Source organism: Mustela nivalis (assembly GCF_964662115.1).
Source record: "Mustela nivalis genome assembly, chromosome: 8".
Classification (NCBI taxonomy): domain Eukaryota; kingdom Metazoa; phylum Chordata; class Mammalia; order Carnivora; family Mustelidae; genus Mustela; species Mustela nivalis.
In genome coordinates, this window is record NC_139027.1 from 88,944,014 (window position 1) to 88,970,457 (window position 26,444).

General features: G+C 41.6%; 1 protein-coding gene and 1 long non-coding RNA gene across 15 annotated transcripts in view; both read left to right on the plus strand.

Annotated features, from left to right (window-relative positions):
* The window catches only part of ENTPD6 (ectonucleoside triphosphate diphosphohydrolase 6), a 43,239-nt gene that overhangs the window by 2,922 nt on the left and 13,873 nt on the right, over positions 1-26,444 (plus strand). For 5 of the 14 annotated variants that reach the window (XM_082744280.1, XM_082744274.1, XM_082744273.1 and 2 more), the window contains exons 2-9: positions 9,907-10,230; positions 11,832-11,908; positions 14,093-14,236; positions 16,083-16,158; positions 16,809-16,844; positions 17,761-17,849; positions 18,553-18,632; positions 19,254-19,318. In XM_082744280.1, the coding sequence (XP_082600406.1) occupies positions 9,907-10,230; positions 11,832-11,908; positions 14,093-14,236; positions 16,083-16,158; positions 16,809-16,844; positions 17,761-17,849; positions 18,553-18,632; positions 19,254-19,318 (891 nt within the window). Of the gene's footprint in view, positions 1-9,906; positions 10,231-11,831; positions 11,909-14,092; positions 14,237-14,779; positions 15,481-16,082; positions 16,159-16,808; positions 16,845-17,760; positions 17,850-18,552; positions 18,633-19,253; positions 19,319-26,444 lie in introns of those variants that run through there. The other 9 variants (XM_082744279.1, XM_082744281.1, XM_082744284.1 and 6 more) reach the window with 7 other exon arrangements.
* Positions 20,584-25,648, plus strand: LOC309871346. Its single transcript, XR_014315222.1, has 2 exons — positions 20,584-20,631; positions 21,023-25,648. It is a non-coding gene; the product is annotated as an uncharacterized lncRNA (long non-coding RNA).

Sequence of the window (26,444 nt, forward strand, 5' to 3'; positions counted from 1 at the left end):
TCAGATTAATCTGATCATGTAGGTCATGGTTCTTAGACTAACAAAGGGCATAATAAAAGTTGATTATGTGAAAGGGTCTTATACCGGTGCTGCACTGGCCCACTGGCAGAGAGGAACAGGAGAGCAAGGGAAAAAAAAAGAAGAAAAAAGAAAAAGAAGGAAAAAAAGAAGAAGAAGAAGAAGAAGGATCTTTTAAAACAGTGTCAGATTATAAGATGTATTACTTTTATTATTAGTATTACTTTTGTGTCCTTATTGTTCATCCTTAGAAATAGTTGCTTTAGAACATTGTCCAAAAATACTTTTTGTTTAATGATTTCTTAGCAATGGAAAACTCTGGGTTACAGTAACCTAATGAAAGGAGGCCGGTGAGAAGTTTAGTTGTAGGGTGAGTGCTGGCTGCCTGGGAACAGGCATTCCCCAGGTCACATTTCAGCCTCTGCTCATTCCTGGGTCTTCTTTTTCTCATTGATGTCGTCACTCCTGATCTTAGCTAACATCCTCTTGATGCAGATCATTCCCTATGTCCCAACCCCAAACCTGCTGTCTCACAAGGGTCAGTTCCATTTCTGACCAATGTCCTGCTGTCATTTCAAATTTAACATATTGAAAACCTGGTCACAATTGTCTCCTGCCCAAATAGCCCCTTCCTAAATGGCCTACTTGTGTTGGTGGCCATCATCTGGGTCCTGAAGCACTGTTGATGGCTCTATCAGCTAGACTCTCAGATAGCCTTCTTCACCAGCAAGTATTGACTGAATGGCTACTGGGCTCTGGCCTTGTTTTGGGTTTGTAAGACCCAGGACAAGTGGGCTGGTCCCTGTTTCTAGAGAGGCACTCTAACCAGGGGAAAGAAAGGCGAAATGAACAACTCCACATACTGTTTACTCAGGGACACTGAAAAGCCGAAGAGAGAAGCCTCTAGCTGCCAAGGTTCAGAGTGGCAGTAAACATCTTGGGTAGATTTTGTAGGAGTATGGAGAAAGGACCAAAGGAACAAGATTAAAAAAAAAAAAAAAATGCTTAACGTAGAAAGAATCACATTAGGACATGACCTGCTGCTGTTGTTGAGAGAGTGAGGTGAGGCAGAATTGAAACTTTAAACGTTTGATGCAATAAGCAGGCCCAGCCCTCTTCCTTCTCCCTCCACCACTGCCTTTAGTCCTGTGCCCACAGAACTCATTTTTGTTACCTGTTTGGCCTTAGAGCCATTAAAGGATTTTTGTTCTTGATTTACCTTTTCAGCGATTTTAAGTTTACAGTTAGTGGCATTCATTACATTCACATTGTTGTGCCCATCATAGCTATTCATCTCCAGAACTTTTTCATCATTTCAAACTGAGTCTATGCACTCATTCAGCATTCCCTGCCCTACGCTAACCCCTGGAACCACTATTCTACACTCTGTCTCTGAATTTGACTACTCTAGATAATTGATGTAAGTGGACTGTTAGTTCAGTTGTGACTGACTTATTTCATTTAGCATTGTGTCTTCAAGGTTCCATGTTGTAGCATGTGTCAGTTTCCTTCCTTTTTAAGGCGGAATAATAATCCATTTTGTATGTACACTACATTTTCTTTATCCATTCTTTATCCAACTACATTTCTTTATCCAAAATCAGTGGATTTTGGAGCTGTTTCCATCTCTTGGCTATTGTGAATAATGTGGCAGTGAACATGGGTATGCAAGTTCTCTCTTCAAGACCCTGCTTTCAATTCTTTTTCTGATATATACCCAGAAATAAGATTGCTGGATCTATATGGTGATTCTATTTTTAGTTTTTGAGGAACATCTGTGCTATTCTCCATAGTGGTTCAACCATTTTATAATCCCACAGAGGGGGATATCTAGGTGTCTCAGTCAGTTAAGCATCTGCCATGGGCTCAGATCATGATCCCAGAGTCCTGGGATCGAGCCTGGCTTTGGGCTCCTTGCTCAGCAGGAAGCCCGTTTCTCCCTCTCCCTGACACTCCCCTTCTCTCACTGCTTATATGCACACACTCTCTGTCAAATAAAATCTTTAAAAAATATATATAATCCCACAGAGGTTCTAATTTCTCCATCCCTTTTCCAACACTTTAGTGGCTATCCAAATGGGTGTGAAATGATACGTCATTGTGGTTTTGCGTATCTAATGATTAGTGCTGTTGAGCATCTTTTCATATGCTTGTTCGTCATTTATGTATCTTTCTTTTTAAGATTTTATTTATTTATTTATTTGAGAGAGAGAGAGATCACAAGTAGGCAGAGAGGCCAGGCAGAGAGAGAAAAGGGGAAGCAGGCTCCCCGCTGAGCAGAGAGCCCGATATGGGGCTCAATCCCAGGACCCTGGGATCATGACCCGAGCCGAAGGCAGAGGCTTTAACCTACTGAGCCACCCAGGTGCTCCAGTCATTTATGTATCTTTAAAGAGGTGTGTATCCGGATGCTTTGCATGCATTCATGCTATGAATTAAGTTCAGTTTTTTTGTTGTCGAGTTTTAGTTCTCTGTATTCCAGATATTAATCTCTGAGCAGATATGATTTGCAAATATGTCTTCCTATCCTGTGGGTTGCCTTTTCTCTCTGTGGTTAGTGTCCATTGATGCATAGTTTTTTTAATTGTCACATTTGTCTTTTTGCTTTTGCTCTCCTGTTTTTGCTTCTGGTACTTTTCCAAGAAATCATCGCCAAATTCAACGTTACAAAGCTTTTCTACTATATTTTCTTCTAGGAGTTTATATAGTTTTAGGTTTTATACTTAGGTCTTCAATCCATTTTGGGTTAGTTTCTGCATATGCTGTAAGGTAAGGATCCAACTTCAGTCCTTTTTAGGTGGATATCCAGTTTTGCCAGTACCGTTTGTTAAGGAGACTGTCCTTTCCCCTATTAATGGTCTTGGTACCCTTGTCAAAGATCATTTAATCATATATGTGAAGGTTTATTTCTGGGGTTTCTGTTCTGTTCCATTTGTTTTTGTGTCTGTCTTTCTACCACTACCACAAGTTGTTGATTAGTGTGGCTTTATAAGTTTTATAGTTTTGAAATCAGGAAGTATTAGGCTTCCAACTTTGTTCTTTTTCAGAATTGTTTTGTGATTTGGGGTTCCTTGAGATTCCTTGTATCTCCTATGAATGTTAGAATTTTTTCCCTGTCTCTACAAAAAAAAAAAAAAAAAAAGTCATTTGGATTTTTATAGGGATTGAATTGAATCTGTGGACCACTATAGCTAGTATTGATACCTTTATCAATATTAAGTCTTCCCATCCATGAATGCAGGATATCTATTTGACTCTTAATTTTCTTTCAGCTATGTTTTGTTTTGTAGTGTTCAGGGTACAAGGCTTTCACTTCCTTGGTTAACTTTATTTTTAAGTATTTTATTCTTTTTGATGCTATTGTAAATAGAATTGTTTTCTTCCTTTTCAAATTGTTCATTATAATGGATAGAAACAATTGATTTTTGTGTGTTGATATTATGTACTGTTGAAATTATTAGTTCTTAACAGTTACTTTCCTTCCTTGTGGAATCTTTAGGGCTTTCTACATATAAGATCATTTAATCTATGAACAGATAGTTTTACTTCTTCCTTCTCAATTTGGATGGCTTTTAATTTTTTTCTTTCCTAATTGACCTGGCTAGAACTTCCAGTACTATGTTGAAGGGAAACATTGAAAACAGACATTCTTTCTTGGTCCTGATTTTAAAGTAAAAGAGTTTTTAGTCTTTCACCACTGAGTCATATTAGCTGTTGGATTTTCATATATGGCCTTTATTATGTTGAGGTAGTTTCCTCCTATTCCTGTTTATTGGTTGTGTTCATTATGGAAAGGTATCAGGTTTTATTAAATGCTTTTTCTGCATCAATTGAGATGATCATACTGATTTTCCCCTTTATTCTGGGTGTTTTTTTAAGACTTTATTTTTACTTACTTATTTGAGAGAGAGAGAGAGTGTGTGTGTGAGAGAGAGAGAGTGGGAGAGAGAAAGAGAGAGAGAGAGAGAAAGAGCTGGAGAAGAAGCAGAGGGAGACAGACAGGCAGATTCTGTGCTCAGCACAGAGTCCAATGGGCCAGATCTCATGACTGCAAGATCATGACCTGAGCTGAAATCAAAAGTTGGATACTTAACCAACTGAGCCACTGAAGCGCCCTCCCCCCTTTATTCTGTTAATGTGATATATTTGCCTTGATGGATTTTCAAATCTTGAACCATCCTTGTATTCCAGGAATAAATCCCACTTGGTCCCTTTGCTCTGTGGCTGAATTCAGTTTGTTGCTTTTTTTTTTTTTTTGAGGATTTTTACATCACTATTCATAAAGAATGATTATCTGTATATTTTTGTAGTGTCTTTGTCTGGCTTTTGTGTTAGGGTAATGCTGGCCTCATAGAATGAGTTAAGAAGTGGTCCCTTCTCTTCATTTTTTGGGAAGATTTTGGAATTCTTCTTGAAATGTTTGGTAAAATCAGAGGTGACCAACAAATCAGTATTCATTTGGGCCAGGGCTTTTCTTTGTTGGGAGATTTTTGAATACTGATTTGGTCGCCTTACTAGTTATGTGTCTTTAGATTTTTATTTCTTCATAATTTATCTTGGTAGATTGTATGTTTCTAGGAATTTGTTTATTTCATGTAGGTTATCCAATTTATTAGTGTACAACGGTTCATAATACTCATAAGCATTTTAATTCTATAAAATCAGTAGTAATGTTTCTTCTTTCATTTCTGATTTTAGTTATAATTTGAATCTTCTCTCTTTTTTTTTTTTTTTAAAGATTTTATTTATTCTTCAGAGAGAGAGGGAGAGAGAGCGAGCACAGGCAGACAGAATGGCAGGCAGAGGCTGAGGGAGAAGCAGGCTCCCTGCTGAGCAAGGAGCCCAATGTGGAACTCGATCCCAGGACGCTGGGATCATGACCCGAGCCGAAGGCAGCTGCTCAACCAACTGAGCCACCCAGGCGTCCCAAATCTTCTCTCTTTATTCCTTAGTTAAGATAGCTGAAGGTTTCAGTTATGGTCATCTTTTCAAAGAACCAACTCTTAGTTTCATGGATATTTCTCTGTTGATTTTCTATCCTTTATTTATCCTGCTTTAATTTTTATTGTTTGTTTTCTTCTAGCTCTGTGCTTAATTAATTCTTTTGGGGGCTCAGCATCCATCTGAGCTTAACCATCCAACTGATGGTTAAGCATCCAACTCTTGATTTCTACTCAAGTCTTCATCTGAGGGTCCTAAGTTCAAGCCCTGTGTTGGGCTCCATGCCGGATGTGGAGGCTACTTATAAAAAATAAATAAAAATTTAAAATGTTTAAAAATAAGTATGTGAGTGGGGAAATGGGGTAACTTAGTAATGGGCATTAAGGAGGGCCCCTGATGTGATGAGCATGGGATGTTATATGCAACTGATGAATTACTGAACACTACATTTGAAACTAATGATGTTGGCTAATTTAATTTAAATTTTTAAAAAATGTTTAAAAATAAATAAGTTGTTCTTTTTTAGTTTCTTAAGGTATACAGTTAGGTTGTTGGTTTGCAATCTTTTCTTTTAATGTGAGCATTTACAGGTATAATTTTCCCTATTGGTACTGCTTTAACTGCATTCCATAATGTTGTGTTTTCATTTTCATTTGTCACAAGATACTTTCTGATTTCCCTTTTGATTTCTTTTATGACCCATTGGTTGTTTTAAGAGTGTGGTATTTAGGGGCACCTGGGTGGCTCAGTTGGTTAAGTCTGCCTTTGGCTCAGGTCATGATCTCAGGGTCGTGGGATCAAGCCCTGCATTGGGCTCCCTGCTTAACAGGGGAGTCTGTTTCTCTCTTTGCCGTATGCTCTCTCTTGTTCTATCTCACATAGATCCTTTCACTCTTGTTCTATCGCAAATAAATAAAAAAAAATTTTTTTTAAAGTGTGGTGTTTAGTTTCCAGGTATTTGGGGATTTTCTAGCTTTCCTTTTCCTGTTAACTTCTAGTTTCATTCCATTGTGATCAGAATATATACTTTGTGATCTTTTAAAATATATATCCTTGATGAACAAGGATGCAAAAATTCTCACCAAAATACTACCCAGTAGGATCCAACAGTACATTAAAAGGATTATTCACCACAACTAAGAGAGATTTATTCCTGGGCTGCAAGTTTGGTTCAATATCTACAAGTCAATCAATGTGATACAATACATTAATAAAGAACAAGTACCGTATGATACTGTCATTAGATGCTGAAAAGCATTTGACAAAGTACAGCATCCTTTCACGATCAAAGCTCTTCAGAGTGTAGGGATAGAAGGTACATACCTCAATATCATAAAAGCCATCTATGAAAAACCCACAGTGAATATTATTCTCAATGGGGAAAAACTGAGAGCTTTTTCCCTAAGGTCAGGATCATAGCAGGGATATCCACTATCACCACTGCTATTCAACATAGTACTAGAAATCCTAGCCTCAGTAATCAGACAACAAAAAGAAATTAAACATCTGAATCAGAAAAGAAGTCAAACTTTCACTCTTTGCAGATGATATGATACTTTATTCTACGTAAAACCCAAAAGACTCCACTCCAAAACTACTAGAACGCATACAGGAATTCAGTAAAGTGTCAGGATATAAAATCAATGCACAGAACTCAGTTGCATTTCTCTACACCAACAAGACAGAGAAAAGAAAGTAAGGAGTTGATCCCATTTACAAATGTATCCAAAACCATAAGACACCTAGGAATAAACCTAACCAAAGAGGCAAAGAATCTATACTCAAGAAACTGTCAAGTACTCATGAAAGAAATTGAGGAAGACACAAAGAAATGGAAAAATGTTCTGTGATCACAGACTGGAAGAATAAATATTGTGAAAATGTCTATGCTACCTAAAGCAATCTACACATTTAACACAATCCCTATCAAAATACCATCAATTTTTTTTCAAAGAAATGGAGCAAATAATGCTAAAATTTATATGGAACCAGAAAAGACCCCAAATAGCCAGAGGAATGTTGAAAAAGAAAAACAAGTTGGTGGTATCACAATTCCAGACTTCAAGCCCTGTTACAAAGCTGTAATCAAGACAATATGGGGGCTCCTGGGTGGCTCAGTGGGTTGAAGCCTCTGCTTTCGGCTCAGGTCATGATCCCAGGGTCCTAGGATTGAGCCCTGCATCGGGCTTTCTGCTCAGCAGGAAGCCTGCTTCCCTTCCTCTCTCTCTCTGCCTGTCTCTCTGCCTAGTTGTGATCTCTGTCTGTCAAATAAATAAATAAAATCTTAAAAAAAAAAAAAAAAGAAATGAAATCTTGTCATTTGCAACAACATGGATGGAACTAGAGGGTATTGTGTTGAGTGAAATAAGTCAATCAGAGGAGGACAGTTACCATATGATCTCTGATGTGAGGAATTTGAGAAGCAGGGCAGGGAGCTGTTGGGGGTAGGGAAGGAAAAAATGAAACAAGATGAGAGGGAGACAAACCATAAGAGACTCTTAATCTCATGAAACAAACAGAGTTGCTGGGGAGTAGAGAGGTAGGGATAAGGTGGCTGGGTTATGGACATTGGGGAGTGAGGGCATGTGCTATGGTGAGTGCTGTGAAATGTGTAAGCCTGATGATTCACAGACCTGTACCCCTGGAGCAAATAATACATTATATGTTAATTAAAAACATACATTGAGACATGTTCTGTAGCCTGTCATTGGGGTACAGATGGCCCTTCTTTTCACTACATCTGTATCTTTGGGGTTTATACGCAGTAGTGCAATGAGCATGGAATGTTTTTCCATTTCTTTGTGTCCTCCTCAATTTCTTCCATAAGTGTTCTGTAAGTTTTCAGAGTATAAGTCCTTCTTTGGTTAGGGTTATTCCCAAGTATCTTACAGTTTTTGCTGCAATTAGAATTTGGATCAAGTTCTTAATTTCTCTTTGTTCTGTCTCATTGTTAGTCTATAGAAATGCAGCTGATTTGCTGAATTCCTGTATGAGTTATAGCAATTCTTGGTTAGAGTCTTTTGGGTTTTCCACATAGAATATCATGTCATCTGCAAAGAGTGAGAGTTTGACTTCTTTGCCGATTTGGATGTCTTTTATTTCTTTTTATTTATGATTGCTGAGGCTAGGACTTCTAGCACTATGTAGAACAACAGTAGTTGAGAGTGGGCATCACTGTCGTGTTACTGACTTCAGGGGAAAAGCTCTCAGTTTTTCCCCATTGAGAATGATACTCTCTGTGGGCTTTTCATAAGTGGCTTTTATGATATTGAGGTATATTCCCTTTACTACTGTGGAGAGTTTTAAGAAAGGATGCTGTGTTTTGTTTTGCTTCGTTTTTTGTTTTTTAAAGATCTTATTTATTTATTTGACAGAGATCACAAGTAGGCAGAGCAGCAGACAGAGAGAGAGGAAGGGAAGCAGGCTCCCTGCTGAGCATGGGTCCCGATGCTATGCGGGGCTCTTTCCCAGAACCCTGAAATCATGACCTGAGCTGAAGACAGAGGCTTTAACCCACTGAGCCACCCAGGTGCCCCAGGATGCTGTATTTTATCAAATGCTTTTTCTGCATCAATTGAGAGGATTGTATGGGCCTTATCCTTTCTTTTATTGTGATGTATCTTGATTGATTTGCAGATGTTGAACCACTTTGCAGCCCAAGAATAAATCCTACTTGGTTGTGGTGAACAGTCTTTTTTTTTTTTTTTTTTTTAACAGTCTTCTTAATGTTTTGTTAGATCTTTTTTTAAAATAATCTTTATTATTTTTTTAAATAAACATATAATGTATTATTAGCCCCAGGGGTGCAGGTCTGTGAATCACCAGGTTTACACACTTCATAGCACTCACCATAGCACTTATCCTCCCCAATGTCTGTAACCCCACCCACCACTCTCTCCCTGTATTATTGGATCTTAATGTATTATTGGATCCTATTGCCTAGTATCTTGGTGAGAATTTTTGCATCCATGTTTATCAGGGATATTGGTCTGTTATGTGCCTTTCTTTCAACATGGCACTTTCCTGTCTCCTTACCTCTAGAAGTGTCCACTCCACTTGCCACAACAGAGTTAGGGATGGACACAGGTGGACATTCCCCAAGGGTAGGGGATCCTTGAGAATCAAGTACCCCACTTCTTGTCCTTTGAAGCCTCAGGTTGTCAGCATGTAATCCTTTAATAGCCATATTCCACTGTTTTCTCTCCAAACTTTGAAGCATGGTGTCTTACACCAGAAGCTGCTAAGAAAGCCCAAACAAATGCATTCATTTGGGGGCACAGGGGGCATTGAACAAAGACAGTGGTGCTGAGGTAGTTCTTTTGATATTCAGGTAGGATTTTCATAAGCTTGGAAAGCACACAGGCATTATTTCCTCCTTGGCAGAGTGTAGTACCTGAGTGAAAAGAGACATCTGTGAAACCTCCAGGAAAATGAGCTGCATTTCTCAGATATGGCTGGGGCTCACTGTAGTTCCCAAGGGATGAGACTTTAAGCGTTCTAAGAATTGAATATCTGTATAGAAGAGGAAGTGAGAATTGAAAAAATGAATTGGACATGTGTTTATGTACCTTGAAAAGTTTGGGGACACCATTTACATGTGGCTTTTTAAAGTGGCAACAAGTGCAAAAACCACTAGTCTGGAACATTACTTGCTGGGGACCAGGCTCAGGCCTTAGAGCCAGCAGTTGTGGGTCTGTGCCCCAAGTCAGACCCTCCAGGACCTGCTGCCTCGAACAGGTTTTCTGGTCTTTGTAAACTCCAGTTTCTGTTCTCTTCTGTAAATTGGGCTCATACCTCTGGAAGCACTTTGAGGACTGAATGAAACTTCTGATTCCAGGGGGAAAATGCAGACCAGTTTCTGGCTGACCATTTTGTCCCTAAGCACAGGAATTTCTGACTTGCCCCAGAAGCTTGTATCCTAACATGTCTTTCCTGCCTTCCCTTCAGCAGCTGCAGCACAGTCCTCAGCAGACAGAGAAATGAGAAAAATACCAAATAATGGGAACCTGAAGATGACAAAGGTGGCGTACCCCCTGGGGCTGTTCATATGCCTGTTCATCTATGTCGCCTACATCAAGTGGCACTGGGCCTCTGCCACCCAGGCCTTCTTCAGCATCACTGAGGTGGCATCAGGGGCCCGGAGGGGCCACCAGGCTCACAGTGCCCCAGGGACAGCTGCACATGGTCATGAAGTTTTCTACGGCATCATGTTTGATGCAGGAAGCACTGGAACCCGCGTCCACATCTTCCAGTTCAACCGGCAGCCTGGAGGTGTGCTGGGTAGAGTGCCTTGGCCTCTCACTGCTAGGATCTCTTCACTCACAGCAGAGCTCTTGGGATCTCTTTCACTTACAGCACAGTGGTTAGGCTGGATGCCCTGCCTCGGATTCACCTGGAAGCTTGTCAAAAATACAGGTTCCCAGAGAGGCTGGTTCAGGTGTGGGTTGGGGCCCAGGAATCTAAGTTTCCCAGGACTCCCTGACTGTCCTTACTCACAGTAGCTTCTGGTGACCACCTGAAGGCATCTGAGATCCCTGAGGGTGTTGGGTAGCCTGTCTAATCCCAGCATTCAGCAGCAGGTCAGGTGGCCAGGATCATGACTTAGGCCAGAAGCTGCATTGAGAGAGTTTAAGGTAGGAAGTTGCTCCTGACTTGGGCTAGTATGAGGCAGAGTCTGGGAAGTCATGAACTAGCCAAGGAACTGGGACCTAGACTGACATGGTGCAGCCCAGTGGGTCCAGTCAGAGTGACAGATGAGAGTGGCCTCAGCAGTGAGAAGGGAGCTGGAGCCTGAGCCCCATTATAACCTGTGTTATAAACTGCGGATGGGGGTCCGCAGGCTTCCAGCACTAGGGTGGAGGGAGTTTATATGTATTCTCCCGTAGCTGCTTCTGTGGGGAGATCCAGTCCAGTGCGCAGCTCTGTACTCTATCCTTTCTCCCTTTGATCTCCTTTCCTGTCACCTCTTGAACCCTCCCGCTCTGAGAGTCACCCTCCAGCTTCTAGCCTGAGTGTTTTCCCCCTGACTGCTAGGTAGGTCCATTGGCCACAGCTGGTTCTTTGCTGACCCTCAATACCTTTTGAGTAGACACTGTTCTGGGCATTTAACAGAGCTGGTGGCAACAGACACTGTTAGTAGCTCTCTCCAGAGCTGTCATGTTTTACTTTTCATCTGCTTTATCTTTTAACTCACTTCAGTAGTTGTTTTTATCTGCCAGACCTACCTACCTTCAAAAATGGTTTTTAAGCTTTTAAGACAACTTGTCAGCATGTAATCCTTTAATAGCCATAGTCCAGTGTTTTATCTCTAAAGAGACCTCCTTTCAAAAAGTTCTGTCCCTGATTTTTCCTCCTGGGTCTTCATGTCCAAATTCAGGCCAACATCCCTTGGCCACCAATGTGCCTCTAAACAGTCCCCTGCTGTATGCACATGAATCCAGGGCCTTCATAATTTAGGACAACTGTTTTTTTAAATGAAGAGAAAAATGTTCTTTAGAACCTACTACACCTATCCCAGGATAGAAAAATAACTTTTATATTTGCAGTTTAGAATTATCTGCCCTGCTCCTCAGTCAATGTAACAGGAATTAACCATATTAAAATTCAGCAGTTTAGATGGATAGTTTTATATGTAAATCATACCTCAGTAAATTGTTTTGTTTTTTTGTTTTTTTTTTTTTTTAAGTTCTGAACAAAGCATCAGGTAGAATGCTTATTTTGTTTATCTGGGCTAAAGAGGCAGTGTTCCGGTCACTTTGGAATTGGTCTGATTTCAGACATTTGCCTTTAAAAAGGGTGGCTAGCCATAATTGTATATATTCATATATATGTTCACATTTGTACTTTTTTTTTTAAACATGTTTTCCTCTTAGAAACTCCTACGTTGACCCATGAGACATTCAAAGCACTGAAGCCAGGTCTTTCTGCTTATGCTGATGATGTTGAAAAGGTAATGATTTTCTCTCAGGTCTATTTGTCCTTCAGATTTGTTTTTTAACTCGGCAACTTGTTAAAGCCAACTCCCTTTCTCGAGTGCGTTGATCTTTGCAGAGGAAAGCATCTCTGATAGTGCTGCCCTGAGACATTTCATGCTATTTAGGATAGTCAGTTGGGGGAAACTGGTACAGTGCATGGGGCCAAAGGAGGACCACGACCCCTACCCCACCACCTTCCCCCACACTCCAGCTTCCCAGGCCCTTCCCCCAACCACCAGGCATGCCACCCAGAAGTCTTGGCGCAGTTCAAAAACACAAAGGCTACAAACTGACAAAAAAAACAGTGTTTGAGGGTTTGTTTTTATTCCAGTTCCTTCAACTGAAGATGACAAAAGTTGACAAAAAAATTGAACTTAAAATGTATTTTGCAAAAATCCACAAAACCAAATAAGTGTAAAAGTGATTTACTTAAACTGTCCAATAATGATTTTTGTAAATTCATAACTTTTATACTTCTCAACTCCTTAAAGCTTACAGCTGCACTCATTCAGGACACCTGTATTTCTGCTAAGGTGCTGATGAAATGGACTGGGTAGTAACATAGCTACTATTTCCTTTTGAGTCAAGTATGTCAGGGCACCTGAGTGGCTCATTTCAGGGCGTGATCCTGGGGTCCTGGGTTTGAGCCTCATGTCAGGCTCCCCAGTGGGGAGCCTACTTCTCCCTCTGCTGCTGCCCCTGCTTGTACTCTGTCTCTTTTTCAAATAAATAAATAAAATCTTAAAAAAAAAATAAAGTAATACATATTTTTGTGCACAGGTCCATCTAGATATCAGATAGTAAATTCATAGGACTGCTTTCCTGTGGCTTGGTTAAAAAACAAGTTGAAAACAAAAAATGAGTGATGTTAGAGTAACTATAATATTACACATGAGTAAATTAGGTAGCTTTAGAATAAACTCGTAAGATTTTTAAAACCTTAGTTGTTTTAGGCAATGCATATTCAAGTGGGACATATTTCACAGCTTCACAGGGCAGGTGGTGAGAGTGTTCCTCCTGCTCCATTCTTCCCTAGGAGGGCTGGTGATCCTGGTTTCTTTTCTTTCTTTTTTTTTTTTTTTTAAGATTTTATTTATTTATTTGACAGAGAGATCACAAGTAGGCAGAGAGGCAGGCAGAGAGAGAGCGGGGAAAGCTCCCTGCTGAGCAGAGAGCCCGATGCGGGATTCGATCCGAGGACCCTGAGATCACGACCCGAGCTAAAGACAGAGACTTAACCCACTGAGCCACCCAGGTGCCCCCTGGTTTCTTATGTCTTTCAAAGACTTGTTGACATACCTATGAACAAATTCATCTGTATTCTTCCCTTTCCCCTGTTTATTTCACATAAACAATAGAATGGCATTCATGTTGTCATGTACTTACTTGTGTCCCTCATCAATATAACAGAGAGAGTATTTACTATCAGAATGAGAAGGGCTTCCTTTATTTTTCTGGCAATGATATTGCAGTGTGCATGGGTATATTGAATTTATGGGAACCAGACCTCCCCTGAAGGACATTCAGGTAATGTCTGAGAAAGGCTACAGTTTGTCACCTTATTGAACTTCATTACCCACATATTTAAGGGCATCCATCTCAGATGAATTCATAGAATGAGATTTCTGAGTAAGAGGAATGTACGTTTTCTCCTTGGGCAGGCCTTGCCAAATTGTTCCCTCAGCTTTGTAGCTGTTGGTAATATCCAGAAGTACTTTACCAAAGTTGTTTTCCCACCTTTGCACTGACACAGGGCCTTAGCCAATTTTGGATTTCAAGCATTCTGGCAGGTATAGATGATTCCTTTGGGGTTTTCAGCACCATGAGAAACCCCAGGATTCATTCATGATGTCCAGAGGAGTCACAGCTCATCTAAGATCGTCTGGTGAGGGTTGGTGATGGGGCTAGGCCAGAGTTTAGAATAGCAGAACCCTCTTATGTGCCTTCACCCCACCATGCACCACTGCCAGGAGTATTGCTCTGTACTCGCCTGGTCCCTATACCCCTCACACTCACAAGCACCACTTAGGTCGTTTTCTGCCAATTTGGAAAGTTAGAAGAGGATGTGTTTGTAAGTTAATAAAGCCAAAAGGGTTGGGGGAGCATCTGTGACCCTGTATGCTGAGCTTTGACAGACCCTACTTTTACCACATTCACAGAGCACTTCAGGAATTCAGGAATTACTGGATGTAGCTAAACAGGATGTTCCTTTTGACTTTTGGAAGGCCACCCCCTTGGTCCTCAAGGCCACAGCTGGTTTACGTCTGTTACCAGGAGAAAAGGCTCAAAAGTTACTGCAAAAGGTGATTTTACCCATTTCCCCCAGTGGGGTTGGGGGGCGGTAGGGGCTGGTGGATAGCTTAGGATAACTGAAAACACCAGATACTCAGCCAGTGTCTGAGCAGTCAAATGGGCTATGTAGAAGCTTCCTGAAGAGGAAAACACATCAAAATGTTAACAGCATCACCTTTAGCTGTTCCTGTTTTCTATAATGAACCTTGTTATGTAATAACAGTAACTTTAAGTATGTGTTGAGGCCTTTTGAAGGGCTTCCCCCATGCAGAGACTAGATCCTTGTAGAGGGTTATAGAAGCCTGAGTTCCTGACGCTTCATTTCCAGGCTGCATGTTCTCATGGTAACTGCCAATTCTTCTCTTGGTCTGATCCACAGATGTAACTGCTGAGGAGGCCTTTACCCTTCCCCTGCCAGGATCTGACTCTCACATGGCCCAGATTGCCGCCAAGCCTAGCAGCAGCCCTGCAAAAAAACTATGAACCCTGTTTCTTATAAGTGCCTGGACAGTTCTTGTTGTCAGGCCCATTAGGAAAACTGCTTTTCATCCTTAGTACTGTTTCTAAACTATGCAGCTGCTAAATGATGAAATGTTGTACATCGGTCAAGGTCCATTGTAAAAGTTACCTTTACATGCTCAAGTCTGATTGTAGGTCACAGGTGTAGTTGGGATGTGCAGATGTACTGAAGTTTCTGTATGTTAGTACTTGCTAAAAAATTGGGAAGGAAGTGCACCCAAATGCTGCTGCTCACTGCCTTTACCTCCTGGCTACAGGGCCACCTCCTGGGTCCCAGGCTGAGCTCTGCTTTGAGGAGCTTCTGGAGCCTCATCTCCAGTCTAAAGCAGGGCAGAGTTTGGGGGCCTAGCAGGCTCAAGGTGCCCTTGAGCTCTTCTAGCCCAGAGTGGCTTTAAAACAGGGTTCTTCAAACACACATTGGAGAGAATGTGGAGAAAGGGGAACCCCTTACACTGTTGGTGGGAATGAAAATTGGTGCAGCCACTTTGGAAAACTGTGGAGATTCCTCAAAATATTAAAAATAGAGTTAACCTATGACCTGGCACTTGCACTACTGGGCATTTACCCCAAAGATACAGATGTAGTGAAAAGAAGGGCCATACGCACCCCGATGTTCATAGCAACCATGTCCACAATAGCCAAACTGTGGAAAGAACCGAGATGCCCTTCAACAGACGATGGATAAAGAAGCTTTGGTCCGTATATACAATGGAATATTACTCAGCCATCAGAAAGGGTGAATACCTAACTTTTGTATCAACATGGACGGAACTGGGGGAGATTATGCTGAGTGAAATAAGTCAAGCAGAGAGAGTCAGTTATCATATGGTTTCACTTACTTGTAGAGCATAAGGAATAACATGGAAGACATTAGGAGAAGGAGAGGAAAAGTGAAGGGGGAAAATCGGAGGGGGAGATGAACCACAAGAGACTGTGGACTCTGAGAAACAGTTTTAGAGGGAAGAGGGGTGGGGGGATGGGTGAGCCTGATGGTGGGTATTTTGGAGGGCACATATTGCATGGAGCACTGGGTGTGGTGTATAATCAATGAATCTTGGAACACTGCTAATGATGTATGGTGACTAACATAACACAATAAAAAAATTTTTAAAAGAAGGTTTTCTTCAGGGTAGCATCTGCCTCCACCAGTCCAGGCAGTAGATAAGGATATCACTTGCAGAGGATTCGAAAAATTTAAAATAAGACATGAATTTTATTACTTCACAGCACCAGCTGACACCCTCTGCTGTTTTGTCATGACCTGCTGAAAGCACGGTGTAATTGGAAACTTTGAATTTTGACTGTAAAGGATAATGGTGTGTCTCCCTTTACATTTAGGTGAAAGAAGTGTTTAAGGCATCACCCTTCCTTGTAGGAGATGACTGTGTTTCCATCATGAACGGAACGGATGAAGGTAGGGTCTCCAGGAGCTCTCTGTGCAACGAGGCTGTCCTGCGAGACAGGCCGTGTGCAGGGATGCTATGGGAGCTTTCTCCTCAGTTAGACATGGGCAAGCAAGAACCAAAGTGACAGTCTGATTGTATTCGGTGTCACTGTCTTCAGAGGATCTCTGGGGGGCCAGTACTAGAGACAGATTCTCATCTCAACGAGCTCCAAACCTGGCACAAATGAGGTTTCTGAAAACAAATCATCTTTTCAGCTTTAAGAACATTTAGAGAGAATCCCCAGATTTTAGAAGTTTGTTAATGCTGAGATAGAGACTGTCAGGTTCTTCACCAGCTCCTGATTTTAAAATATGACCAGGGGAGAGGGAGAGCAAAATTCTCTTTCCAAAAAGAGGAAGTTCATGATAAAGAATAGGAGGGAGAGATGTGACATTTGGCCGAGTATTGTGGTGTTGTAGTATGGCATCTTCTGGAATAGTCTGCCAGAAGCTGCTGGGTGGCTTGATGACCACTGCCTCTTTCTGTAGCTGATCTGGAGGCTGAGGAGTGAGGGGCACTCACCTTGAGCTCCTGGAATCTCAAAGTGGTCATTTGAGTGCATGTGTTGTTTACAGGCATCTCAGGTGATTCACATGGTGTCTATGACCCTCTCTTGTAGGCGTTTCAGCGTGGATCACTATCAACTTCCTAACAGGTACATTCTTCCTCCCTCTCCCTGAAGCAGACAGTCCACAGATGCCATTCTTGATGGCAGAGGTCTCATTTCTACTCTTTCAAATAACCCCTTGGGTTTCTGGAGTGGTACTGGCTCAAAGTAGAGCATTAGGTTGAGTGAGGGCTCATCGGGCGAATATCAAGCTTCCAGATAAAATTGCTGGGGAAAGGAGCTTCTTTGTAGGCCTGGATTTCTACAGCATAGTTCCTGCTTGCTGTATTCGCTTCAGCCAGGGGCCGTGTCCTTTCATTTCTAAGAGAAGTCATGAAGAAAACCTGTCATACTTTCAGTTATTCAATGTGGTGGGAATGCTTTTCACCTTAAAAATGAATTCCTCTTCTGTAGGTAGAAGAGGGAACAGAAACATCTGTTCTTGGAACAAGATGACAAGGAATCATTTTTCTTAGATTATTCTCAGTATAGGTTGCTTTTGTACCTTATATTATAATTATGGCAAAGACCAGTGTGTGTGAGATGCATGTATGGAAAAAGAAAGAAGCTTTGTAACAGAATTTGCCCCTTGGGGATGGAAAGCCATGTTAAGGGACACATTAGGAGCACAGTGCTGGGGGATGCATGCCTCTGGGCATGAAGGGACGTGATGGAAGTCAGTGTCCCTGGGGATGAGCAGTAGATAAGGCAGGCCCCAGTTGATTCTCTGCTGAAGGTCAGTATTGTTTTACATTGTTCAAATTAAAGCCACAGCTGGCAGAGCCACATTCATGTCCCTTCAACATGTGCATCCTTCCATGGAGATTGTTAAATACCCACAGTTGCTTGTCTGTTTTTCTTTCCACTGTGGGGCTTGGCTCTCAAACTAGCTGTACTTTTTCACCTGTTCTCATCTATTTACTATGTGACAGTGCTGTGTTGGTTTCTGCTCACTCTGCTCCAGGCAGTTTGAAAACCCCAGGAAGGAGCAGTGTGGGCATGCTGGATTTAGGCGGAGGATCCACTCAGATCACCTTCCTTCCGAGAGTTGAGGTAACCAGCTCTTGCTGCTCCACTGTGGCCCCCACCCTCCAAAAGCCACCTGCCACCAGGAGTTGCAGTCCCTCAGGAAAGGCCCGTTAACCTGGTGCCTCTCCGCCTGTGCATTCAATTTCTGTCCTGAAGGCCAGATTCATTCACAATTAAAGCTCCTTCACTTGATTTTAATTTTGCCTGGGGGGAAGAAATGGAAGGTTGATCTTCAGTGTGATGATAAATTAGGTACTACCTAGAACCCTCAGGGCCAACCACAGGATGTGCGATGCCCCCTTTTCCCCCAGGACAAGCCAGAAAGGGGGCCATTACTTAGTCTACTCCTAGAAGGGGAGAGAGCCTCAAGCCCTGTGGGATGAGACATTGTAAAGGAGATGAAAATGCTTCTAGTCTGGACCATCTGCTGCTCTAACCACAGTGCATCCCTCACCCACCACTTTCTTCTTCTTATTTTTAGTTTACAGTGGAAGCGTACTTAAATTTATTCACAGTTGTCTTGGTTGGGCCATATTTGTCAGAATGGTAAATGTTAATTAGGAGGAGGAAAAACATTTTTTCATTTTATTTTTCATTGCTTATTCAAACTCTTTCACAACATGTGACTTAATGAAAAACTAATTTAATTGAATACCTCTATGAATACCCTGGTATTTTCAAAAGAAAGACCGGCAGAAAGGATAATAACTTTCATGTTCTTCTTCAGGACACCCTCCAGACCTCCCCGCCTGGCTACCTGACGTCACTCCAGATGTTTAATCGGACCTACAAGCTCTATTCTTACAGGTTTGTTTGGGAGTTGGGGGAAGAGGGAGAGGCTGCGCATCCAGGATTGTTGCTCAGCCAGCCCTGTGCCGTGACCCAGAGCACCTGGAAACCCCACTGCTGGAAGCTCTCCCTCTAGCACTTCCTCCTCCCTTGCTGTTCCTTTCTCCTCCTGCCTTCTCCCCACTTCATTTTTTAGTTCACCTACAGTAAAATCCCATTTCTTTTTTTGTGTGTGTTTATTTTGTTCTGCTTTGGAGGAGGTTTCTAAAAGGTGGGGAAGAGCCCATGGATTGTTCAGGAATTTTCTTGGGCATTTGTTTACCACATGGCGCCTTCAGTCGATTCTTGGTGTAAAGCATATGCACTCATAAAGATCAGGGCACATCTGTGTCATTGACTGGCATCTGAGGCTCCTAGGCAAGCTCCTGTTAAGTAACAGGCTTTCACTTGTTGAGCTGAATGCCCTAACCTCCATAAAGAAAGGCTTCTAGAAGCAGAAAGTCTGCTGCCTCGCCACAGGTTTCCTCCCTTTCCCACTTGTTTTGGATTTAGGCCAGGTGAACTGGAAGCAGGAATGAAGGTGTTACCCAGCGGTTGCTGTGGCAGGCCAGCCCCTCACGCAGCCTTTTCTTTCCACAGCTACCTGGGGCTCGGTTTGATGTCGGCGCGGCTGGCGATTCTGGGTGGCATAGAGGGGAAACCTGGTGAGTGGAATGAGAATTGAGAGTCCTTCTTGCTCAGCAGGCTTGAGGAACCCTTCAGGAAATGTGACCCTGCCCTCCATGATCACAGCAGCCTACTGGACCCTGCTCTGCAGGACTAGGGGAGCCCAGGAGGGATGTGTGAGGAAGAATGCACCCCACATCATGTCAATGGGCACTGTGAGAGTGACAAATGGTTGTGTGTTTTACTTGTGTATGTATGCTGTTATGTTTTAAAAGGAAGAGATGCTGGAGAATTCATTTCTCAAACTGTGGGCTGTGGGCATTTAGCCACCAAGTAACTGTTTAGTCATCCCATGCGTTTGGAGTGGACTGGTTTTTAAGCATCTGAAGGGAATTTATTCTTTATGACAGTACAGCAGGGACCATCAGCAGGTGATTCTGAGGCTGCTGCTGTGGAGCTGGGGAGACTTTTCCCCTCATTCACAGAGATTCCAGTGTTATGAGGATGTATGCTCCATCTTCTCTTGCTCTGTGAAGGATCATTAAACATGAACTTGGCCCTTCCTGCAGACATGGCATTGAACTGGAGATGGAGTCTATGTCAGGTCAGGAAGTTTCCTCCCAGGCCTTCTGTGATCATTCCTGACTGGCCTGGGTGAGGAGAAGCCTGGTGCTGGCCAACAGGTACATGAACTCTAAGGAGGTCTTAGGGGATCACTGTGTCCCAGTTTGGGAATAGGGGAACGTTGCTTCAAGGGTGGTATGGCCTGTCTTTCCTGACGACATCGATCAGGGCCTGAAGGCCTTGACACATGCCTCTGGTCCAGATGTGTGCCTGTGGGCCTATACATATGCTCCAGCCACATGCCTCTCCTTGCCCCACACCTGCTCACCTCCACAGGCCTACCGCTTCTCTGCACTTCTTCCAAGGGCCTGGTTGTTCTGACTGGAATTTTTGTTTTTCACATACATCTTATTTCAAATCTTGGTGTTTAACCTCATTATGGTATTCCTCTATTGCAAACCAAAAACATTTCCATGTCTCAGAAACACTTGTAACTTTCATTTTGTGGCCAGATAACACCTATTTAGCCAGCAGGAAGAAGGCAGTTACCCATTTGCTTGTTGAGGGCCAGCCTTAAACCCGTTAACTACATGAAGTGCCTACCTGGGACACATACGGCTGTGACACCTGCCAAGAAGGGTGTAGACAGCTCTTTGCCCTAGAGGAAGCATCTCCCTATTGTATTATCTGTTGTTGCACAACAAGTACACACTAAACTGAGTGGTCAAAACTAGCAACCTTAGAGGCCAACCACCATACACCCTTTGTTATTTGTGGGGCCCCACTTGTAATAAAATGAATTACAGTATCTTGTGATTGCACAGGCTTGAGCTGGGAAGTGCCTCTCCTGGGATCCCTAGAGTCTTGTATGGTGACAGCTGGGGTGGCTGCATGAATGTCTTACACCTCAGTGTTCCCCCACATGGTGTCCCCCAGCAGAATAGCCTGCACTTCTCTGGCAGCTCAGGAAGGAAGACTGGCCTGAAATCATATGCCATCATATCTTACACATTCTGCTAGTGAAAGCAGGCCCCAGCCAGAATCAAGGGCAGGCATAGGAACTCACTTAGCATGCATATCCTTGAGGGGTGGCATCATGAGGCCAACCTTAGAGGCCAACCACCATACACCCTTTGTTATTTGTGGGGCCCCAGTTGTTGTGTTGTGGGGCAGCACAGATACATGGCATTGTCATGGCCCTGCCAGGTTTCTAACAGCCTCGTTTATCTATAAAATCAGGTAGTGTTTGTTTCCCTTCTATTAGGGTGGTTTTGACAGTTGACTGAAAGGCACTTGGCCCAGTGCCTGGAACCCTGAAGCGCCTCAGAACATGTAAGCTAGGAGAGGCTATGTCTAGAACTGATGAGGCTTTGCAGCAGCTTTTGTGATAGAGAAAGGCTTGCATCCCCTAGTTGACCTGGAAAGCTTACACAGGTCAGGTCTCATCTGGCAAAAAGGAAGAATGTTCCTTGGCCCTCCAGTGCCTTCATTACTAGTATTGGGGAGAAAGAATTTTTCTTCTGCCTTTTAAGATTCTTTTGGCCTGTCTACCAATTAAATTCACATGAGATGGATTAATGGGAGAAAATTTTAATTATGTATATACAAGAGCCCTATAAGAATATGACATTCAAGGACAGGTCAGACAATTGAGGCTTATGTGCCATCCTGAACTAGGGAATAGGATAGGGGTCTGAAGCTTTAAAGGGGAGGAGGATAATTCACAGAACAATAAGAAGAGTGGCCGTTTGGTCATTATATGTTTACCCTTGCATACAGAAGTCATTCTTAAAAGCTTATGTCTGTTAACAGCTCTTTCTGGGCCAGACCCCCCTATCTAAATTCTTTTAGATAGTTAAGAGAAGGGTAAAAGTTATTCTTGAATCTGCTGGGTCTAGATTATCTTTAGCTCAGAATAGTCCACATGCCAAAGTGGCACAGTTTGGGGTAATGTATTTTATTTCCTCTCGGTCCTGTCTTTGAAATTTCCCTAGGAAGTGTCACAGTGCAGAAGTCAAGCTGCTAGATTGCTCCATCTCATTGAACCAGGCTCTTAGCCCCAATAATAAATGGGTTCAGTTAGACAGTTGTTTCTCATTTCAGGAGGCAGTGATGCAGGTGGGCTCCCAAGTTAGGCCTGTGGTACAAGAACTCAGGTATTTAATAAAAGGCATTTCTATGGAAATAAATCATGGTTAATGATTAGAACAGATTATAATCCCAGTTTTTGCATTCTGAAGGCATCCAGTTGACAAAGATTTCTAGATCTCCGGCTTGAAGCACCTTCAGACAGAATGAGGGCAGGCAGCAACAAACTGATAGGTTTTCCTGTTGCAGTTTCAGTGTCTTTGGTAATCTTTCGTAATGGTCTACATAGCAGGAGGCATGAAGATTATCTCTACTTGATCTGTTATGGTGATTTCTCTGAAGTTGTTATAGAGCATCTAGCCTAGGTTGCATGACTTTGAAAAAAGGGCAGTTTTAGTTCTCAGTGATTCCAAGTCAGAGGGGTGAGAGAAAATCTGGAAATATTATTTTGGAGAGTTATAGCCAAATATTGGAAGAAGGTAGAATAAGGAGGATCCAGTCCAACTTATAGGCAGAAAAGAAAACTTCAAAGACAGCAGGAGTAGAATCTAATATCCACAAGTGTATACTGTGGTTTCTACTGAAACATAATTTTTCTTTCTATAGTCTACTGAAGATGACAACAGTAAGACTAATTTGTTTGCAGATTAAGTCTAGTGTCAATAAATTTGGTTTGATTACTTGTATAAGTACAGTAAGAATAGGGACTGGCTATTTAGGATTTTTTTTTTTTTTTTTAATCCTCTTTGCTGGAATTTTTCATAAGGAATCTCAGATTGAAGTTCTTAAAAACTTCTTAAAGCCAGAAAGGCAATCCTTGGCCATCAGACTTAACCTGCCATACCTTTAGATTTGGGTGAATTCCTTTCTTCTGGAGATCCTGAAAATATTATGGGCTTCTGTGCCTACCAGTAAAGGACTTTGTTTACTCACCTGGTAAAAATGCGGTAAATCCTGTGAGCAAGGTACCAGGCTAATTTTTCCAGGGGCTTCTTTGGTTTCATAAAGTCACCCTTAGTTCCTTAAAGCTGTCTGGTCATATCTGAATTTCACACATCCTTCTCAAATATGACATTCTGGTCAAAGCCTTGGTAATATAACTGGCATTTGCAGTTGTGTCTTGGAGACACAAGGAGAATAGATTCCTCCTGAAGTTATGTATATAACTATATTGCCATGAAAATAAGAAAATATTGACTGTTTCCAAATTGTGGAAGGATCAGGTAGAGAGAAAAAGCAATTGTTTCATCTTTGTTCACAAAGGTGTATCTTACCAAATTGTTGATAGCTTAGGAGAAGAGTAAAAGGTTTTTTTCAATCTGGAAAAATGAAACAGAACAGGCAGTGTTTCAAACAAAAACTCATAAACATTATAATCCTCCTCCTCCATTTATTCAGTTCCATATGAGTAGTGGTTGTTCTCCTTAAATCCAGTTTTCCCTTTAGTTCTGGAAATTCTTACCCAGCCCAGTTTTATGGCCTTTAAGGTTATAAGAAACCTGGAGGTTTCTGACAAGTTTTTGACAAGTTCACTTGTCAAAAGTCCTTTTCTTAAATCTCCTTGAAGGGAAGTGCTTTTTCAGGAACACGTTTACCCAGAATCATAGTGATACAGTAACTGTAATTGACAAAAGACTTAAGATGCCCATTATTAAAGATATAATGAGAGTTCATTGTAGCAGAATTGACAAGTCTGGTTATTTCTGTGGTGTGCAGTATTTTAAGGTAATAGCTAGAATTATGACTGATAACATTATACCAGGGCATATCAGAATTTTAGGAATTTCATAAAATTTCTATAATTCTTATGTTAATAACATTTACCTGTACATTATTTTTTTAAAAAAGATTTTATTTATTTATTTGACAGAGAGAGAGATTACAGGTAGGCAGAGCAGCTGTCAGAGAGAGAGGGGGAAGCAGGCTCCCTGCTGAGCAGAGAGCCCAATGTGGGGCTTGATCCCAGGACCCTGAGATCATGACCTGGGCCGAAGGCAGAGGCTTAACCCACTGAGCCACCCAGGCGCCCCTTATCTGTATATTATGACCTAAGAAGGCTTACCATCACTTATTTGACATGCCTACCAGGTATTTCAACATACCAGATAAACTCAGTGTAACATCTCTTTTTGTAAACAGAGAGCACATATTTTTTTATTATGTTATGTTGGTCACTATACAGTACATCTTTAGTTTTGGATGTAGTGTTCCAAGACTCATTTTTTAGGTGTAACACCCAGTGCTCCACACAACACGGGCCCTCCTTAACACCCACCACCAGGCTCACCCAGCACCCCACCCCCTCCCTTCCAAAACCCTCAGTTTGTTTCTCAGAGTCCACAGTCTCTCATGGTTCGTCTCCCTCCTCCAATTTCCCCCAATTCACTTTTCCTTTCCTTCTTCTAATGTCCTCCATTATATTCCTTATGCTCCACAGGTAAGTGAAATCATATGATAATTAACTTTCTCTGCTTGACTTACTTCACTCAGCATAATCTCCTCCAGTCCCACCCACATTGATACAAAAGTTGGGTATTCATCCTTTCTGATGGAGGCATAACATTCCATTGTATATATGGACCATATCTTCTTTATCCATTTGTCTGTTGAAGGGCATCTTGGCTCTCTCCATAGTTTGGTGTGATATCCAAGACCTATAAAGATCTCAAACTTAACACCCAAAAAACAGATAATCACATCAAAAAATGGGCAGAAGACATGAGCAGACACTTCTCCAAAGAAGACATAAAAATGGCTAACAGACACATGAAAAAATGTTCATCATCATTAGCCATCAGGGAAATTCAAATCAAAACCACAATTTTTTATGTTCTAGAGGCCCTCTTGAAAATCTCAAACTGAGTTTAAGGCCATAAAAGACTTCATTTAGAATGATGTTGGAAATTTGTCAAAAATACCACATAAGATTTGGACACTTGACTAAATAGGTTAACAGATCATTATGAAGCATTACTTATCTGTTTAACCAAAGTGACAAAGGATTTTAAGGGCAAATACAGAACATTATGTAGTTGTGAGCAAAAGTGATCAAAGACTTGATAAAACATGGAAAATTATTTTGATAAAATATAATCTGCTTTTTGAAGACTGGGTACTTAGAAGGTGACAAAAAGCCTTTCACAGTCTTAGCAGGCCAGTAATCCCAGAAAACTGTCCTTTCAGCAGGTGAAAGAACATTTAGTTTTGGTCTCGTATAAGTACACTACTGATTTTAAAGCTTCATTCTATAACCATAACAATAAATTCATTCAGTTTTAGCCACCTGAACCACACAAGGTAACATTTTCTCTCTCTTTCTAGCTATTTAATCTGTCTTTATTTTCCTGTTTCCCATCTGGAAATAACCAGTTTTACCTGGGACAAATTTACTTTCCCTTTTTTTCCCTTAAAAAAAATGCCTTTTTATACCTCATATCTCTTCTTACCAAAAACACATCTTACTTTCCTTGCATACAGAGTTGTTTCTCTTATATTATTTCTAGTAATTTTAGTTACATATATTAATTAGAATTAACTATTAGAAACCTTGACTAAGAAGTAAGCAGTTAGTGAACTGTCACACCAGCATTATTTACAATGGCAAACTGATGAATTCATTTAATAATTTCTAGAGATGTATGTTAACTCATGACCGAAATACCTTTTAGTTCTTCTCTAAAAGGAATACTGTATAAATCTTTGTTCAGCAGTTAAAAGTGTGTAAATCTGTTTGGTGCTTTATTTAGAAATGGTATGGACATTCAGTTAATTTAACTTAATTTATCATTTCACAAAAATTTAAAGCTTTAGCTTACCTGAAAGATTTGGGGAAACTATTTTTAAGTACACGTACCATAAAAGATAATCATTGCTAAAAAGTTCACCTAAAAACCTTTTATACTACTTATATATATTTACTTGTTCTTAACAACTGTTTAGACTGCTTCATGAGACACAAAGTAAGCCATCAGCCCAAGCTATGTTTCTTGCTGACAAATTTTTTTTAAAGATTTTATTTATTTATTTGACAGAGATCACAGGTAAGCTGAGAGGCAGGCGGGGTTGGAGGGGAGAGCAGGCTCCCTGGCAAGCAGAGAGCCCAATGTGGGGCTTGATCCCAGAATCCTGGGATCATGACCTACGCCGAAGGCAGAGGCTTTAACTCACTGAGCCACCCAGGTGCCCCTTGCTGACAAATTTTTGTAAGAGATAGCATGAACTCATAACTACACCTTGTGTGCACATTGACCAACAGCAACATTTGTCTATACTAGCCTGGTGAAAACTATGAACTTACCAGTCTGTGAGTCCAGCCTGTCCCGGCAAAGCGGTGGAGCAACGGAGCACAAAATCAGGACTTTTAAAAGTCTGTTCCGCTGAGGGACATCACTCCAGAGGCTAAACTGGGGCGAAGCCCACGTGGGGTCAGCGTGGCCTCAGGTCCTGCAGGGTCACAGAAGGATCGGGGGTGTCTGAGTGTCGCAGAGCTTGTTGGTATTGGAACGGGAAAGC